The sequence below is a fragment of the Mastacembelus armatus genome, chromosome 5 (genome assembly GCF_900324485.2).
Source record: "Mastacembelus armatus chromosome 5, fMasArm1.2, whole genome shotgun sequence".
NCBI lineage: Eukaryota > Metazoa > Chordata > Actinopteri > Synbranchiformes > Mastacembelidae > Mastacembelus > Mastacembelus armatus.
This window is the reverse complement of record NC_046637.1, coordinates 1,469,764-1,487,065: the sequence shown is the minus strand read 5'-3', so window position 1 is coordinate 1,487,065 and position 17,302 is coordinate 1,469,764. Positions and strand designations below refer to the sequence as shown.

General features: G+C 42.9%; 1 protein-coding gene across 1 annotated transcript in view; it reads right to left on the bottom strand.

Annotated features, from left to right (window-relative positions):
- Window positions 1-17,302, bottom strand: part of LOC113130300 (semaphorin-3D) — a 71,191-nt gene that overhangs the window by 15,617 nt on the left and 38,272 nt on the right. The window contains exons 3-4 of the mRNA XM_026306793.2: window positions 667-821; window positions 154-216 (exon numbers count right to left, since the gene is read on the bottom strand). Of these exons, the coding sequence (XP_026162578.1) occupies window positions 154-216; window positions 667-821 (218 nt within the window). The remainder of the gene's footprint in view (window positions 1-153; window positions 217-666; window positions 822-17,302) is intronic.

Here is a 17,302-nt window from a genome sequence, read left to right as displayed (position 1 = left end):
CATCACAGGAGGAAACTGCAGACTGTTGGCTGCTAAAACACTGAGCGAGGCCACCTGTTATTTGAGTTTGTGAAGTCTGTAGATGAAAGAAGGAAAGATGTCTCATATTTTGTTGGCTTTAATCTGGATTTCCCCTCAGTAAAAGATTCTTACCTCCAGACTCTTCCCCGCCTGCTGGCAGTGCTCCACGTGTTCTCTGCTCGCGGGCCAATAGAGCTGCCAGAGAAACAAACATCCAGAACTCAGCTGCAACTCCAGCAACATCTGAGTCAGTGACACCCTGATTTCATTCATGCTAAATGAATATTCTGTTCATCGTATTGTCATGGTTCACTGGGAGCTGCAGATATAAATATTTATATCCACATATCTGCAGCTTCTACATGTCAGCCAGGAGGGACAGTCTACGGTTTCTGGCTGGAAGCTCCACACTGTCAAATTTCACTCCTGCTTGAGGTTTTTGTGATGAAACTTTCCCAGAGATGAAGCAGAACCAACAGCCTCATATGGTGATTTCAGAGATGCTGATTCTGTTTAGGGGCAAACTACGTTTGCACACAAGGCCCGTTGTCTTCAGCACAACGAAGACTCAGTCAGGCTGTTTTATCAGAAGAGAGACGCAGCGATCGCTGAAAAGCTACGATCAGTGTGTGTTTAGAGTCTCACCGTCTGTGCAGGCAGATCCAGGCTGTCCGGCCTCAGCAGGTAGATGTGGTCTTTACCGCCCACCAATAACCAGCCTTGATCCTCGTCCAGCAGCAGGGTCTGGTACCCGCCGCTGACCCCGCCCTCCCAGAAGACGGCAGAACTGTTCCTAAGGTCTGAGACACAGACAGCGAACATTTCAGTCCAACCGGAGCACGAAATTTTTTTTATTTCACTTTGCCCCCCCAGGCTCACTAAGTACGTTCACTCAGGTGCTGCAGTTTATAGATTTATGATTTACTGCATTTATTCAACAGCTAAAGCTGCTAATTAAGATTTTACACACGAAGCACATGAGTTTATGAAACATTAAACATTATTACAGATGAACCTACTCAGCATGCAGTGATATATTATTTTTAACAGTACATAATACTCTTTAGTCTATTTTAGGTTTTATATTTCTATTTTATTTATTTCACAGACTTTTAAATGTGTTCTTTAATTAGTTTTTAGTTTTTGTACACACACACACACACACACACACACACACACACACACACACACACACACACAGACACACACAGAGGCACACACACACACACGCACACACCCACACCCTGGTGTCTCTGGGGAGCCGGGGCTAAAGCAGGCAGAAAACGACCTGAACCAGTAAAACAAATGAACCCTGAATCTCTGCAGCACGGAGCTCTAAGCCATAACCACAGTGAGGCAGCAGTCACAGGGTTTAACCTGAGAAGATGCTCAGTCCAACAATATACATCCCAAAATGCCAAAGGTGTTTTAACAACTCTGATGAAGCTTCATGTGTTTTTAGTGTTTTGTTTTTAAATTAAACTTGTCATCTGTTCTATTCTTAGACATTTGTTCCTCATTCAGTTTTCAAATCAGTTTCTGAACAACAGCTACCTAAAGGTTTCTGGTAAGATCCGTTGATTTTCTGTCTCAGGTGAAAAACCAGTAATTTACAGACTGATTGTGATTGTGATCAGTTTTCAGTGTTTTCTGAGATTCTAGACCAAACTATTACCTGTTAACGGAGAAAATCCTCCACACATGAAACGATGAGGCATAAAACTATAGGCTGATCAAAAATAGATCACAGGACTCTGTCACAGGACTCCACAATCCTATTTGGTCAAGTCCCACAGCTGCAGTACACGTGAGTCCACTGTGGGTGAAAAAATGAAGCTGGAAACGTGAAGTTGCGTGAAAGCAGCTGATGAACCTGGAACGTCTCTGTTTCCCTGCTGTGTGACCTGCCCCGTACCTCGGCCGCACTGACCTGCCTGTGCTGCAAACAATCACCTGATGAGCAAAGGAAATTAACCACGAAACTCTGCGAGACGTTCGTGCGATTCAGACGCAGCCTGGGAGTGAGAGGAGCGGACCCCACACCGAGGGTCTCAGCTCCAAACCTTCACGTGTGCAGAGAAGCCGCCGTGCGTCGTGACTGTGATGCTGCACGTCACCATGTAAATCACTGCTCTGACAACCACACAGCGGCGTTCCTGTCTGCTGACACAAAGCCCAAACATGAGAAGAAAAATCGCCTGCAGTTTATTTCTATAGCCGTTAATCAAACGTCAGGACTTTCACAAACCCACATTAATGAGGCGTTGAATGAAAGCGACTGCAGCGCACACAGAAGATCTCATCTAAGAACAAATAGGCGTCAATCAGTTTATCTCTGCGTTTATAAAGTGCTTTTACATAAGCAAATAAAAGTTTGATTATATGCTACATTTATAGTGAAAATAATAATGGTTTATCTATAAATCTGGTCCAAATGTTTGTGCATCAAATCTTACAACACACACACACACACACACACACACACACACACAAATCGTGATGACTTTCTCACATGGAAGGAGGCCTTACGACCTGGACAGAGATAGCTGAGCCTGCAGCTCTTCTTCCTCTGAAATAAGATCTGAGAGCACCTTTCACATCTGTTCATGGCCCTAAATGATCTTCACAGCTCATTTCTCATCCAGACAATCTGGTCTCACACACACACACTTTTCCTGGAGACTCACCCTAACCTTAAACCAAGTCTTCACCCTCAAATTTAATGATTTACGTTATGGGGACTTGGTTTTTGTTCCCTAAAGGAAGTGAAGTCTTCACAATGTGACTGTGTAAACAGACTTATGTCTCCACAACATGAGTTATACAAGCACACACACACACACACACACCCTCACACACAGTTCAGTGATTCATTAAAGAACCCCCAGATGTAAAACATTGATAGAAGTTGTGGGAACGTAACATGGAATAATACAGAGAAATATCAGTTTATATGGAGGAAAAATATTTGAACTAACAGCAGAAACCTTTTTTTTTTTTTAATGCTGCCTGTGGTGTCGTCTGTAAGCTCAACATATTCTGTGGTGATGGTCTGCAGTGGTGGGAGATAACTACTGTATGTGCATTTACTCTAGTTCTGTACCTATAAAATTCCACAGTTACACGTTAAGTATTTGCTTAAAAAAAAAAAAAAACACAGTGATGCACAGTTTGCAGCAGACAGATCCTGGATCAGCGTTTCAACACAGATGTTTCTCTGAGCTTCTGACACACGCAGAGCTGCAGATAATAAAGGTAGGCAGGATTTCATTTTATAGAGCTGCTGCACTTGGCTCGGCCTCCCCGGCTCCTATAGAGCTCATCCATCAGGCGAGTCAAAGCCAAGAATCAGCTACACGATGAAAGAAAGCTGAGCAGAAGATAACTCAGCATGCTCCCTGAGGGGGACGCAGCGGGGGAAAAAATGACATGAAATATTGATGAGGAGAGAAAACCAAATGCTTTACATCACACCGAACCACTGCAAGTTCAAATCTGTCATCTCTGCTCTCAGCTTTTCCATTAGCTTTGCTGAAAACCTGTATAAACACGCACATTTCTCATCTCAAAAATCCATCGTTGCTGCGGTGAAATAAATCACTTGACAACGAGGACAAAGTGCATTAAGGCAGATACTCAGTCTGAGCTCTCTCCATCAGCCCCATGGTTACCGTCTGATTAGCTGAAGCTTCACTGAGTCTGGATGTCATTGAACTAAACAGCCAGATGTTGCTCTTCCTGTCCAATCAGGAGTCGCTGCTGAATGTTTCTGATTGGTCTGCATTGATTACCTCGGGTCACGACCTCCGAACATCCTGACTCAGGTACAGCGTCTAGGTCTGCGTTCATTATTTCCGAGCGTGTGTGTCAGGATTAGTTAGGTTGGCAACAGTGGGACACACGTCATGAGTCAGTTTCGCCTCCACTGGCCACCCACTTAGTTTCTATTTAAAAGTGAAGCAAGGTTTGGACTGAACACAGTGAATATATGAATAAATGAGCTCCTGCCTGAAAGGAAACCCCCATGCTGGTGTCAGAGACATTATGAGTGGTACTGAAGCAAAGCAGGTCTCTGAATTCAGTCAAATCTGCTTCTTAAAATAAAATTAAATGTTTCAGTAAATGTCTGAATCTTTAGCTTTATTATGGGCGTCTAAACAGAACTCCTATGAATAACCGCTTCAGATCTGATGAACACATCCCGAAATCTGACAGTGCCCTGAAATGGTCCAGGCATCGCTCCAACATCTGGAGTCTCCAATGGAAATATGGGAATCAAAAAATATTCTGACTCAGTAAATATTTTTACTTAAACTGTCACAAATTCAACTCAAAACCATGTAAATGTATATATTTAAGTCAGGGGGGGTTCTCAGCATCTGGAGCTGGTTTCTGGAAACAGACGGGCCTCCCATTGTTGGTGAGGAAGAACCATGTGAGCCAGGTCAGCGGTGTGGCTCCCTGCTGTGGTTTCTAATAGTTCTGGGACAACAATGGAGGTCTACGGCTCAGACTGATAAGCTGAACCAGGTTCTGGATTCACACACATTCATTGGTGCTGTCAGTCTCAGTAACACACACACACACACACACACACACACACAGAATCTGCTGCTTGCTTTAAACATATTTCTTCAACTCCATTATCACGGTCTAAAACAGACATTTTGGTGGAAAGATGCCTGATAATTTTGGATGACTGGGAAAGAAGAAAGATTCGGCTTATTTAATCAGCTTTACACCGAGAGATAAGACTGAACAATGGCTGAAGATATTTGCCTTAACATGAAAAGCGTTTTGGGTTTCATTTCTTTCCAGCCTTATTCTTAATCGTCCTGCGGTGAACACCCCTGGACTCATACTGAGGGTTAATGATCAGTGACGTGCCAGCTGTGATTTTTTATTGTCCTCTCTCAGCAGTTTGACTTACTGCTGTTTAACTCCTGTCACGTCCTGTTACAGTCTAATCAACAGGATCATTTCCACCAACCTCTGAGACGACAGAAACTAAGCTGAGCGTGACTCTGTGTGTGTGTGTGTGTGTGTGTGTGTGTGTGTTGTGTATAAAAAGACAGGGTGATGGCGAGTATTTATTAAAGGTTTTTGGGTGAACTAAGGCAGTGGGGGAGCTGGGATTGAGCCAAACACCTGTACAGATCAACATACAGCTGAGAGTGTGTTTTACTAAAACAGGATGAGTGACAGAGACCAACCTGAGTTTGAAAGACTGAGCGTGAGTCTGTGTAACATCTGTGTGTGTGTGTGTGTGTGTGTGTGTGATTGATCGTTCCCCGTGATGAATGCTGATTGCCTGCAATCAGGGAGGCGATTAAACCTGGATTTGCTTCATTAAGAAGTTCTGTGTGTGTTTGAGGGGGCGAGCGTGAACCAGGACGTGGACCAGGAAAGGAAAAGGCACATCGGCTTCATAACAACATAACTCCTGCTGCTTTCATTTGTTAACATTAGTTAACGCGAATATAATTATCAACCTCATCCAGACCTAAAATAACTGTCCACCTCGGAGACTGAATGCAAGTCAATGCATGAATATTCCTTCTGACAACTTTTCTCAATAGTCTTCAGAGACAAACATCACACACATTATTGGGAAAATGTAATTATTGAAAATGGTTATTATTAATAATGAGCTAATAATAATTTAATAATGAAATTCGTTAAAGCCCAAATTTACCTCAACAGTCTGTAACACATAAGACTGCAGCCAAACCTGACTGGTAAAAATCACACACTCAAAAACATTTGAAGGAAATTTATTTCTTTTCTTTGTTTATTTCAGAGGAACACCTCAGAGTGCCCCAAAACAAAAACGAAAACCAATTAACGTATAATTTTGAGGAATGAGGAAACCAGAGCATCTTCAGAAAACCTACATCACACTGTGGTGACCCTAAGAGTTCCAGTCCTACCCCAAACTAGGAGGCCAGGAGGCCAAGTGGACGTGGAGCAGGACTGGAACTCTTTATTTGATTCACAAATTCACCTAAATCGGAACAACCTTGTTTCGGCGTTTGAAGATGTTAGTGAGGGCTCTGCCCACAGATGAGAAGAAGCAGCAGATTGTGCTGGACTTTTTTGGTTTCTTCAGGTGACGTGTCAGAGAGGAGACGATGCAGTTTTCAACTTGTGGTTCCTTCAGATCCATGGCAATCATCAACCTCCCTGCACAGCCCCACCTCTTATGAAGGTCTTTGTAAATGGCCTTGTGGAGGTTTTTACACTTTTCCGGGGTGATGTCTAAGTCACTCTCAACTTCAGCCCATGCTCTTTCAGCCAGATGGTTGATGATGGCGTCTGTATCTAAAACACATGGGTTCACCTTCACTTTACTTAATATTTTTGAGACAAGCCTTTTCATGACCCGTAGAGTTACAGCCCGTGCTGCCCTCTCACTGTGTCTGGCAGCCTGTAGGTTCAGCCACCAGCTCGTCAGTGCCATGCAGTTCTGCACCTCATTATGTATGTCGGCGTACATGGGGGCATGTGCCTGCGGAACAGACATTATACTGCAGGTTTCGCTGCTTTTGACTGGGACTTGGGCAGTCTCAGCTCCCCTCCCGGAGGTGATGTGTCTGTAGAGAAGATCACTGACTGCTTTTGTGAACGTCACTGCTTTTCCACTGAACATCATCTTCAATTTCCAGAATACAGAAACATCATGGGCGCCGTATTCATGAGCTTCATCCAGGAGCAGATTGTCAACACTTTCAATCAGCTTCTCCCCCGACTCAGTGCTGGAGTCATGAGGGAATTTTGCTTTGATGTGTGCCGCTATCCGATGTAAACAAACTTTGGTGAACTGTCTGGTAAAAAAGGTCTTTATCTTCTGCTCAAGTTCTTTCAAAAAGGTCATGCATCTGGATGTTGGAATTAAATTGTCAACAATACCCCTCTCTAGAAAATACTCATCATCATCATTCATTAACTGAATTATGTCGTCTGCAATTTTTTCTATCTCCAAAGTCATATGGCGTTCCAGCAGGTCGTAGTCAGTATCTGGCAAATCCTCTAAAAGGGGCTGTGTGATTTGAACCAGTTCTTTGCTAATTATTTCCTCGAAATCCATCGACAGCGACATTTTTGAGGCCTGTTGCTGCAGCAAAGTAACAGATGACTGATCCTGGTCAACTACGCTCTCTGTGGAAGAGGTCTGGCCTGACTGCCCTGCCTTAGCAACTGTTGCTATGCACTGGCAGAAAAAACAACAAAAAATTCATTGAATTAGAATTAGAATAGTTGCAAATTAATTTTCTGTCGATCGAATAATTGATCAATCAATCTGATTGTACCAGGAGTAGAAGAGTAAGAAGAATCTGGATGTTTTCCCACATTTAACTGTATCCTCTGTATAAATGAACATATCGGCAAAACCTAAATATCATGAAGTGCAAAATGTGTCCAGGAGGTGAGAGAGAAATATTTAGGGAACTTCCTTCTATGATGGGACTCTTTGCACTGGGTGGTTTGGTCTCCGTGATTCAGTTTGTGCAGCGCTTTGATTCTGGTGTTTGCTCTATAAAGCCAGCATGTTCTTCTTCTTTTTAATGTATTTACCATCAAAGAAACTGCACATAAAAGTAACCTGTGTGTTTTGGACGCAGCCTCGACATGCCGTTGGAGTAAATGACTCATTCGATGCGGGAAAACCTTGATCATTAAAAAAGGCCTGAGGGAACTGGACTGTAAGGTGGATTAAATCACGCCATGTGCTCTCTCTCTGCCTGTAACACATCGGTCCGTTAGTCTGAGCTGTCATGCGTCATTAAAAATTCAAATAAATAAAATTGTGTCTCGAAGTTCAGGTCCATATTTGGTTATTATTTTATGTCTTTCATCTCTCCTCCACAGCTCTGGCATCCGATAAGACACACACAGTGCACACATGTAAAGACGTACAGCAGTCAGATGCTGCAGCTCCTGAGTCTGTTCTGGGGGAACACCTTTGATCCGAGTCCAATCAGTCACAGAACAGCAGCCAAAGTCTTTGTACTGAAAACACTCGGTCTCGTTAAACTCTCCAGCTAAATATTTATGGACAGCTGTTGGAAATACTGCATATTATTTATGCAAAAATCTGGCTATCATCTCATTAAAGCTGAATAAAGCTTTTCTGCAGCGGTAATTAAGTCATTAAAATATTTTCACACACTCGTCTGGTTTGAGTTTGACATCTTTAACAACTGCTGACACAGTCCAAATATAACTGATTACCATCAACTGGCCACCATGTCCATGGAGACATCCTCACGTCTTATTTTGTTTGACCAACAGGCCAAAAATAAAGCATCACACCAAACAATAAAAGGAAGCACATTCTCAGTTTAAAGCTGGGGCCTTGTATTTTTATCATATTTCACATTTTTGCGAGATGAACCAGAGATGAACCAGAGGTTTTGAATTGTGAGGTGTGCCTTTGGACCATACACTTCTTGGAGTCAAATCTAAACATGATGCACATATTTTTTTGATTTAATGACTCACATGTCCACAGGATATCTGAGGTGCATTCAGGGAAAGACTGTAAACACCACCTGCCAGCAGCTATTTCATCATATGCTTCATGGTGCAACCTGGAGCAAGATAAATATGTTCCTAATAATGAGAGAGGGAGTTCCAGAATCCAGAAATGAAAAGTTGGGAATGGGGAGTGGGTTCCCACAGTGTCTGACTTTGAAAAATGATTTAGACAATGAATATTAAAGCAGCTGGTGAGTCATTCCTGTTGATTGACTAGTAGATTAATCGATAAATTGTTGACAACATGGGAAAGACTTTAAAATGAGATAAACTGAAAAGTGTTAACGTCGAGTGTGTTTTTATTTTGCAGCATGCAGATCCCGACTAATAAATACAATCAGTAATTTGATTTGATTAGACGTGACACAACGTGATTCTGACACAACGTGGTCTGGTCTGTGTGACGGCGCCCTCACCCCCCCCCCAGGTGGCTGGTTATCGCTCACACGATAAGATACGAACACACGGGATTCCTCATCGATCACACAGGCCCGTCTGCTCCGCGTCACTTATTTCTGACTATCACAGCCCGTCAGATAGCAAACACATTAAAACACACCAGCAACGCCTTCGGGTGTACTAGATCAGAAAAACACACACACACAGCTGAGTATAAACAGATTGTGTGGGAGGGTGTAACCTGGTGTGTGTCAGCTGAGATGTTTCTCATTCCACACAGAGAACATCTGGATCTCAGCCGCATTCAGACAGACAGCTGAGATAACCAGAAATAAAACGGGATAAATATTCACAATAAATATCACTGGTTGAATCATTTATACAACTGAAATGATAAAGAAACTAAAAGAAAGAAATTAAAGCAGCGGGAAATATTTTAAAGACTGTATTTTAGTATTTTAGGTGCTATGAAACCTAATTTGCTGAGAAATGTCGACTCACCAGCTTCATCATTTTCTCCTTTAAATTAACACAGCACTTTTTTTTTTTTTTTTTACTACACCAGTTTAACTGAATCCAAACTGACAGGACAGGCCTCCACAGAGCTGTCACCCAACACCCAGCACCCATCACCAGGCTGCTGGTTGTTGGGTGACAGCTCCAGGTTTAATTCCATCAACCCAAACAAACTGAGGACTGTGGAACAAAGTCTTTAAAACCAACACACCACATCCTCAGTCCAATCCTCTGCTCCCTCTTCACTCAGGACTGTGGGACCCCCTTCCATCGCAACTATAGTGGGTGTGACATCTGACAGTAATAAAACATGCTACAGAGAGAAGCATAGTGTGAGGACAACAACCTGAACCACAACACCCAGATGATAAAAGAAATTATCACTTTGGCAGGAGGTTAGACGGGTTGCCAGTTTCAAGTTCCTCAGACAGGACCTGACCTGGACCCTGAACACCTCACAGCTCTTTTTTTCCTGAGGATCCTGAGACACAACAGACCCCCCAAAACTGCTGATAAACTTTTTAACAACAGGCCAACAAACAGCTTTTTCTCTTGAGCACGTCTTGACCTCAAGTGCAATAACTGTCCATTTTTATAGCCTTTATCTATTCAATGGCCATTTATTAGATCCTTAGCTTCATATTCATCTACGTTGCTAATACGTACGAGGTAACTGCTGCCACACTAGTTCTGTTTTGTCTTTATATACAATGACAATAAAGTTTATTTAAAACATCTGTCTATATGAAGCCCAGTTTGTTTAAATGAAATGATATATGTTTATTACTGAGGTTATCATAGTTAAAGCTGCTTTCTATATGCAGCCAGTTTGCATAAAAACAGAGCACGTGTAATTGACTATTTCCTGAACAACTGAGGCACGGGTGAGACCCATTCTGGAGGCTGTGGGGTCCAAAATTGTCACCTCCAACTTTCATGTTATTACTTTCTCTCCCTGTTGTCACCTCAGCACATGCTAACACTTAACACAGTGTCTCACAGCACATGTGTTCAGAGTTTGGAGTGAAATAAAAGCAGGTCTGCAGGATCACAGAAACCAACGCAGCCGCCCTGACACCGTGTTCTGGGATGGTGACGTTAGCTTTACTCTCCATTTACACAGGAAACTGTCTGTGCACAGAACTCCCAGTGGAACCCGCACACATTTGTCTCTTTTTAAGCACAGAGTTGACGCTAATAGCAAACACATTATCAACCTCCCATGACGCATCGAGGTAACACGCTGGAATTCACCAAAATAAAAGGCCTCACCACTGTGACTGCGGACTTTACTCACATGGGTCCACGACAGAATTACCTTGAACCAGGTAAAGTCCAAATCTCATTTCTATCATCAGCAACAGTTAGAAAACCACACAGTCACATCTTCACATCAGCCACAGTACCAATCTCCATGTACACTATGGTAATTGAAATAGCGATGGGCTATCAAGCTAAAATACTACTCAATACTTGCTGTGAACTATTGGCACTGCACATCATTAGTGTTCCACACGGAACCTTTCGATGGCTGTAATCTCTGCCGTTTGTGTTTGGTGCTGTAGTAAAACAATATACTGACCTTGTTATCGTGTTATTTCCAGCCACCAGTAAAAGCAAGGGAGCGTTTTTATTGACTATTTGAATAGTCAATAATAAAAGCTCATCCCTACAAGGCAGCAGTGGACTAGTTATAGTCATAATGTCCAGCAGACTCCAGTTCTTTATGATCTGAGACTTGTTTACATTCAGGTGTTAACTTCTCCTTCAGTGAGACCCTTCTGAGGTTTAGTCTTTGTGACAGTGAAGGAGAAAGATCAAGATCTGGACCATAAACAGGATCAAGACCTGGATCATAAACAGGATTCGTAAAGAGCAGAACGACAGCAACTATAAAATGACCTGGTTTACAAAAGTTAGGCAGAATCAGGCAAATCAGAGATTCCACCTTAACTGTTTACACAGATGCTGATCTGATCACATGCGTGTTTACAGTTTCAGAATAAACTTATGTGAAGTGGAAAATGGTTCCACCTGTTGTGACGTATTTAACCAGCAGGAAAATTAACAGTCGGAGAACCAGTCATTGTGTCCAATATTTGTGTGTCTGCTGTTCTGTCTAACTGAGCAGTGATCTCAGAGGCGCATATGGCTCAGAAGGAGAGTGTGTGAGGACATTTACAGTCCCCAGAAACTCATCCCATCACCTAATGTTCCCCCCACGTGGGTCAGACATGAGCAGGAAAAAAAATCTGTTTATTCCAACAAGAGAGAGACGAAGGGTTCATGGGGTCACATGATGCAGTTTGGTTCTGATTGGCTGTTGTTTCCATCATTGGTGGAGTATCAGGCTCAATGTAAACACGGCTAATGACTCTGGATGTTGAGGAAACAAATCTATACATTCACATCACTGCCAACAAAGAAAGTGAACTGGACCTTACCTCCGCCTCGTCAAGGACACGTCCTTCTGTGGTGTTTTCCTGGTAATAAGATCGAGGTGTAGAGTAACACTAAGTTCCTGCTGAAACAGAACTCCTCTGTTTGTTGTTCTAGTAAAGTCAGGTAGTAACATCTCTCCTCAGTGCTGCCAAACACATACGGACATGAATCCTGCTTCAAATCAGACCTTTGCATATTTACTCATGCCTCACATGATGCATTCATTGGGTTTATATTTAATATCTTATGTCATTATTACAGTTTTAATTTCACAATATTCCAATATAAGTCCAGTTAAACCCTTTGTTAACAGACGGTACCGTACAAATAAAACTGTATGCTTTTCTTTCAGCGCTGTGGCCACAATGAAAGCCTAGCTCCGAGCTGCAGCCCAGATGTTCTCATGTTTCTGTTGTGGTCAGCCTGTGGAAATGTGCTGTGTAAATAAAGTTTGACAGATTGAAGCCTGGCGATGCTTCACCCTTCAGGACTGCTCATGTTTCAGCCCCAGTCTAAACACTTCCTGGCCTGTGTGGATGATGATGTTTGTTTTTCATCATGGATCCAGTAGCAGGCAGGGAGCTCACGCCGGGATGAAGTCAACATCATCCACCATTTTGGGTCAACAAGTGTGAATGTCAGCGTATCAATAACTTACAAGGTGTGTGTATTTTGCTAACTTAGATGTTCTTTGCCTGAATGAAAAGAAACAACCTTTCACTAGTTTGTGTTCCTGATCCACAGAACGTGTCAGAAAACAACTAGCTCACCGGTTGGATGCAGCAGGTCCTTGTTAACACAGTGAACTCTCTTATCTGTCGTCACAACAGGGGAAAATACTGGTTTAGGTTTTACACTGAAGGACCCAGTGTTGTTGCTTCACTGTGCAGCTCCTTTAAATGGATGGGGTAGCCCTTGCTGTAGCCCTGCATCTCCTCATGTGGGACTACTTAAAGAAAACTGATTAGTCTGATGACGGCAGCAACTGCTCGTCAGAAAAGCTTCAACATGGTTTGTTTCAGCAAATGTCCACGGCCGTTCTTACTCTAGTGAAGACAAACGCTTTTCATGTCCTCTCACATGCTCAGGATACAAGTAAAAGACTAAAAATTGTGCAAAGGTTTTAGAAACTCAGATTCTTCTCCACAAAGTGTCTGATGGTCCCAGACTGACCCTGCCGCCTGACACTGAGCCCAGACCTGCAGCAGAGTCTAGAACCAGGGTCAGAGCGAAGAAGGAGAAACTGGACTAGAACTGATTTACTGCATTCAACCTTCAGAGCCAGCGAGGAGTTTAAAGTGGCGTTCCCTCTCTCTGAAAATAATAGCACTCAAATACCCACCTCGTCTCTCTATTAGCTACCTAGACCTCTTCTGTTTTGGGTCTACTGCTCATACAACCCCACACTCTTTCAGGTTCATTGACAGACTCCCAGACTCCTTTGTTTCCTCCCATTACCTCCCTCTCTCCTCCCCGGCTTTCTCCCCTCACTTGTCCCACAGGCTACTGTAAGAGACCAAAGAAACAAAGGAGGCGACCTACACCTTTCCTTCCCTCCTTACTGAACCTCTGCTTCTCAACCTGAAGGGACAAAAAGACCAAAAGAAAAGCTCCACTTCACCTCCCATTCAGTTTCTTCTGTTTCCGAAGGGTCTCTGTAGTTCATCATCATCATCATCCTCATCATCAACATTGTATGTTAGACTGAAGGACCTCACAGACCAGCAGAGCCGAGCGCCTCCTTCTACCTCAATCATCTTCATTATTAAAGCTCCAATAATGAAAACTAGTTGGGGGGGGGGGCTGCTCTGACGTTCAACTCACTGCTCAGTCTTGATGAGCAACTTGATGCCTGGAACAAAATAGTTGGTTACAACAGAAAAAAATCTCATGAAGACTTTTATTAAAAATCTCCCAGACTCATCATTTATTTTGCAGACAGCATCAGGCTATTAAACTTCCTGCTGTGGGGTGATCACACACACATCAGTCAAAACTGTTGCTCTCCAACAGACTCGGTATTAATTAATTCTGCCCGAGACAGACCTCAGACTGTTTGTGCTGCAGCCGGTCACTGCTCAGAGGACACATCTCTTCATTGCTGACCAACCCCAGACCTGAGGGTTTGCCAGAGGTTTGGAGAGAGAGAGCGAGGTGGTGGAGTAGCAGGAGGAGCTAGCAGACCGTAAACACATCAGAGATCTGGGGTTTGGTATTAAAGAAACGAGTCTCACGGTGCAGTGGTGTGTGTCACCGATGTGTGTTTACAGGTCTGTGAAACAGACGAACCAGCTAATCCAGGCTGGAGACTGACTGACGTCTAACTGCGTAGAGACCACCCACTGTTGGTTTAGTCTCTGTGTGATGAAAATTCTCTTCATGTAGAAAATGACTGGACTGATCCTTTAATACCTGAGTCATTCAGGCGTCAGGCCCAGTGTCACGTTTTACTGACGTTTACTCATGCAGACTCTGAAAGTCACAGGTGTATATGAGGAGAAGGTGCAGACGCATCAGGTGGTTTGTGTACAAAAACCTGTACGCAGCAAGTACACAAAAAGTACACAACATGTACACAACAAGTACACAACAAGTACTTTTCGTCTTTACGTAGGAGACAGGAGGATGAGCAGAAGGATTAACTAAAAATGTGCACCTCCATTTTGCAGTCTCCAGCTCAGACAGTAGTCGGTTCACACACACACACACACACACACACACACACACACACACACACACACTGATCATTTTAATTGTGCTGGATCTGGTTCTTTTCATTCCTCTCTGCCTCTGTGTGTATATAAAGTTTTTAACACTAATTCCTTTTCCATTATCACCATTTATCGCTAAACGTCTCTGATCCACCTCCAACGAATCGTCCTAATCACTTTTTATTTCCTCCTCGTTTCAGCTCGTCACTCCGGGGCCTCGGGAGTGTCCAAAGCACTAAATCACAGTTAAAGAGTTTCCTGTGAACCTTGACACAGATAACTGCAGGCATTTAATATATCAGCTTTCAGGATTTGGAGGAGACGTTACACATCGAAGCGGCCTCAGACAGATCTCTTAAATGACTTAACCCGCTATAATTCCACCAGTCAGATCCCATTCACTGATCCTTAATTGAAGCTGCCAGGCTGGATGAGGTCAGAACCACAGCGGGCCGTGTTGGCACTTTATAGGAATGAAGCTAATGGACCCTTTTACTTTCATTGGCTCATGAAAAGAATCTTTCTACCCCCGGAGAAGAGTCTTATCTGCCTCATCCCAAACCCGACACCACAGACTTTGACTTGACTTTTATGTAAAAACTCTTCAGTTCAATTTATGAAACTTGTTAAATCATTTTTAAATGTCCATAACACATTTTTTTTTCAAACTGTCTCTGCTTTTTACTAAATACAGAAGTTTTAAAGTTTTAAAGAAGGATTAAAGTTCCACTAATCCATGTTTTCACGTTAACGACACATCAGTTGATTATATCTAAGAAGAGTCCACAGAGAATTAGCACTTAACAGCAGTTCACCTCAGCCCTGCAAGACTTTAAAACGTCTTAAATCTCAATGTTTTGGTTTTACAGTCTGCAGCCTGGTCCTGTTCTGGTTCCCTGTCAGCGCTCTCATAGCCTGGTTCTGGGTCACTGTGATCAGGGTTCTGGTTCGCTGGTTCTGGGCTGTAAAAAGCCTCTGTCCTCTACCTGAGCAGCAGCAAACAGCAGACAGACACAGCCAGAGACCAGCTGGTGAACATAGTGGAGCATTTAGCAGCTGAAGAGCCAGAGGTTTCCCTCGGGAGGTGGTGGAGACCAAACCCAGAGCTCAAACTGAGTGCGCACTCATTAGCAGGAGAGAGTCTCTGAATAAATGCTAAACTCTGCTTAATGTGTAAAGAGGGAACAGTTCTAGAGATTACCTCTCTGGGGTCCAATAGGACAAGTAGGTAGTCTGAAGTGGCGTAAGCTGGCAGTAAACTGGCACAGAGGCTCAGTAAAGTCTGGACTTTAGCGCTGAGTGAGTTTTTTCAGATTTTTTAACAGTATTGTTTACACCCCTAACAGCAGGTAGAGGCTACCAAGGTTTTTTAACACTACAAGTTGAGATCCAGGAGGGTAAAGAACCAAAAGGACTCCTTTAAAGATCCCACATCAGGATCTTAAGTTAGTTATCTCCAGTACACCACAAACCAGAACCAAGAGGAAAGAGGAAAAGCTGAGAGCTGACGTGCAGAATGTGTGGCACATATTTGGGACTTAATGTGAACCCAGATGGTGACTCCTTTATCAGTGTATGAATATGTTCTCTGTTTCTTAGTTTTTGCAGACAGAGACAACACAAAGCTGCAGTGTGGCCTTTAGCTGTAAATCACAGCACAGATGGGCCCATTTACAGCTCAGAGCTCCAGCACTGGGCGATTATCAGTGCTGCTCTATGCTTTGCACACAAACATCTTGCTATTGTTACACCAGAGTTTTGACTATAAACTCTGTGTTCTGCCATATTCACATTTGTTTGAACTGCTCTAAAAACTGATTTGGGTTCATGTGCGGCTGCTGTTGTTTTAACACACATTTTAATGAGCTTAAAATCAACTCACTCCTCTACTACAAGAAGTTTTCCTCCTAAATTCCAGCAGCGTTTTAACCTCTGGGTCAAATACTGCAGAAAAGATTCATCTCAAAAATGCTTCTCTGACTCACACAGGCCGGTTTCATTTTACAGCTTTTAAGCACAATAAGAAAACGGACCTTTGCAGTTTTGCCAGTTTTCCAGTTCAATGAAACATGAGATTTAACAAGAAATGACAATGAAAATATTATGACAGTGTTTTAAAAGTGCAGTGCTATTAATTTACTTTTAATGGAAACTCATCCTGTAGACATAAATCAAACCTCCGACCAATAATGTTGGAGTTATCCAACCCTCCACTCAGATTAAACCACTGTTCTTAAACCACAGACCGGCTGCTCTTTCTTTGAAATAGTTTCATTTTCAATAATCTGGTTTTTATATGAAAGTCTGTGCAGAGTTATGAAATTATGACGTTATATGCTGTTTCAAAACAACCACTAAAAACACTTTCTCTGACCTGCAGGTTTCCAGCTCTCCTCTGACATCTCTTCATCTTCAACACAATAGTTCTGCTTATTGCCCAAATCACAACAATAGTCTTCCTTCAGCCCAGTGCTGCTGATCCTTATCTAAAAACTGTGAATATCTCTTTGCTGATTAGTCCCTGAGGGGATTTTCTTAATTTCTACCCACAATATTCATCTGAATTTCTGGATCAGCGCTCAACCTCAAACCCACAGGGGTTTCTGCACAGACACAACTTACTCTGCTGTTATTTAAGAAAATAAACTCAGGCCAAAGTGTTGAAGTCTGGAAGA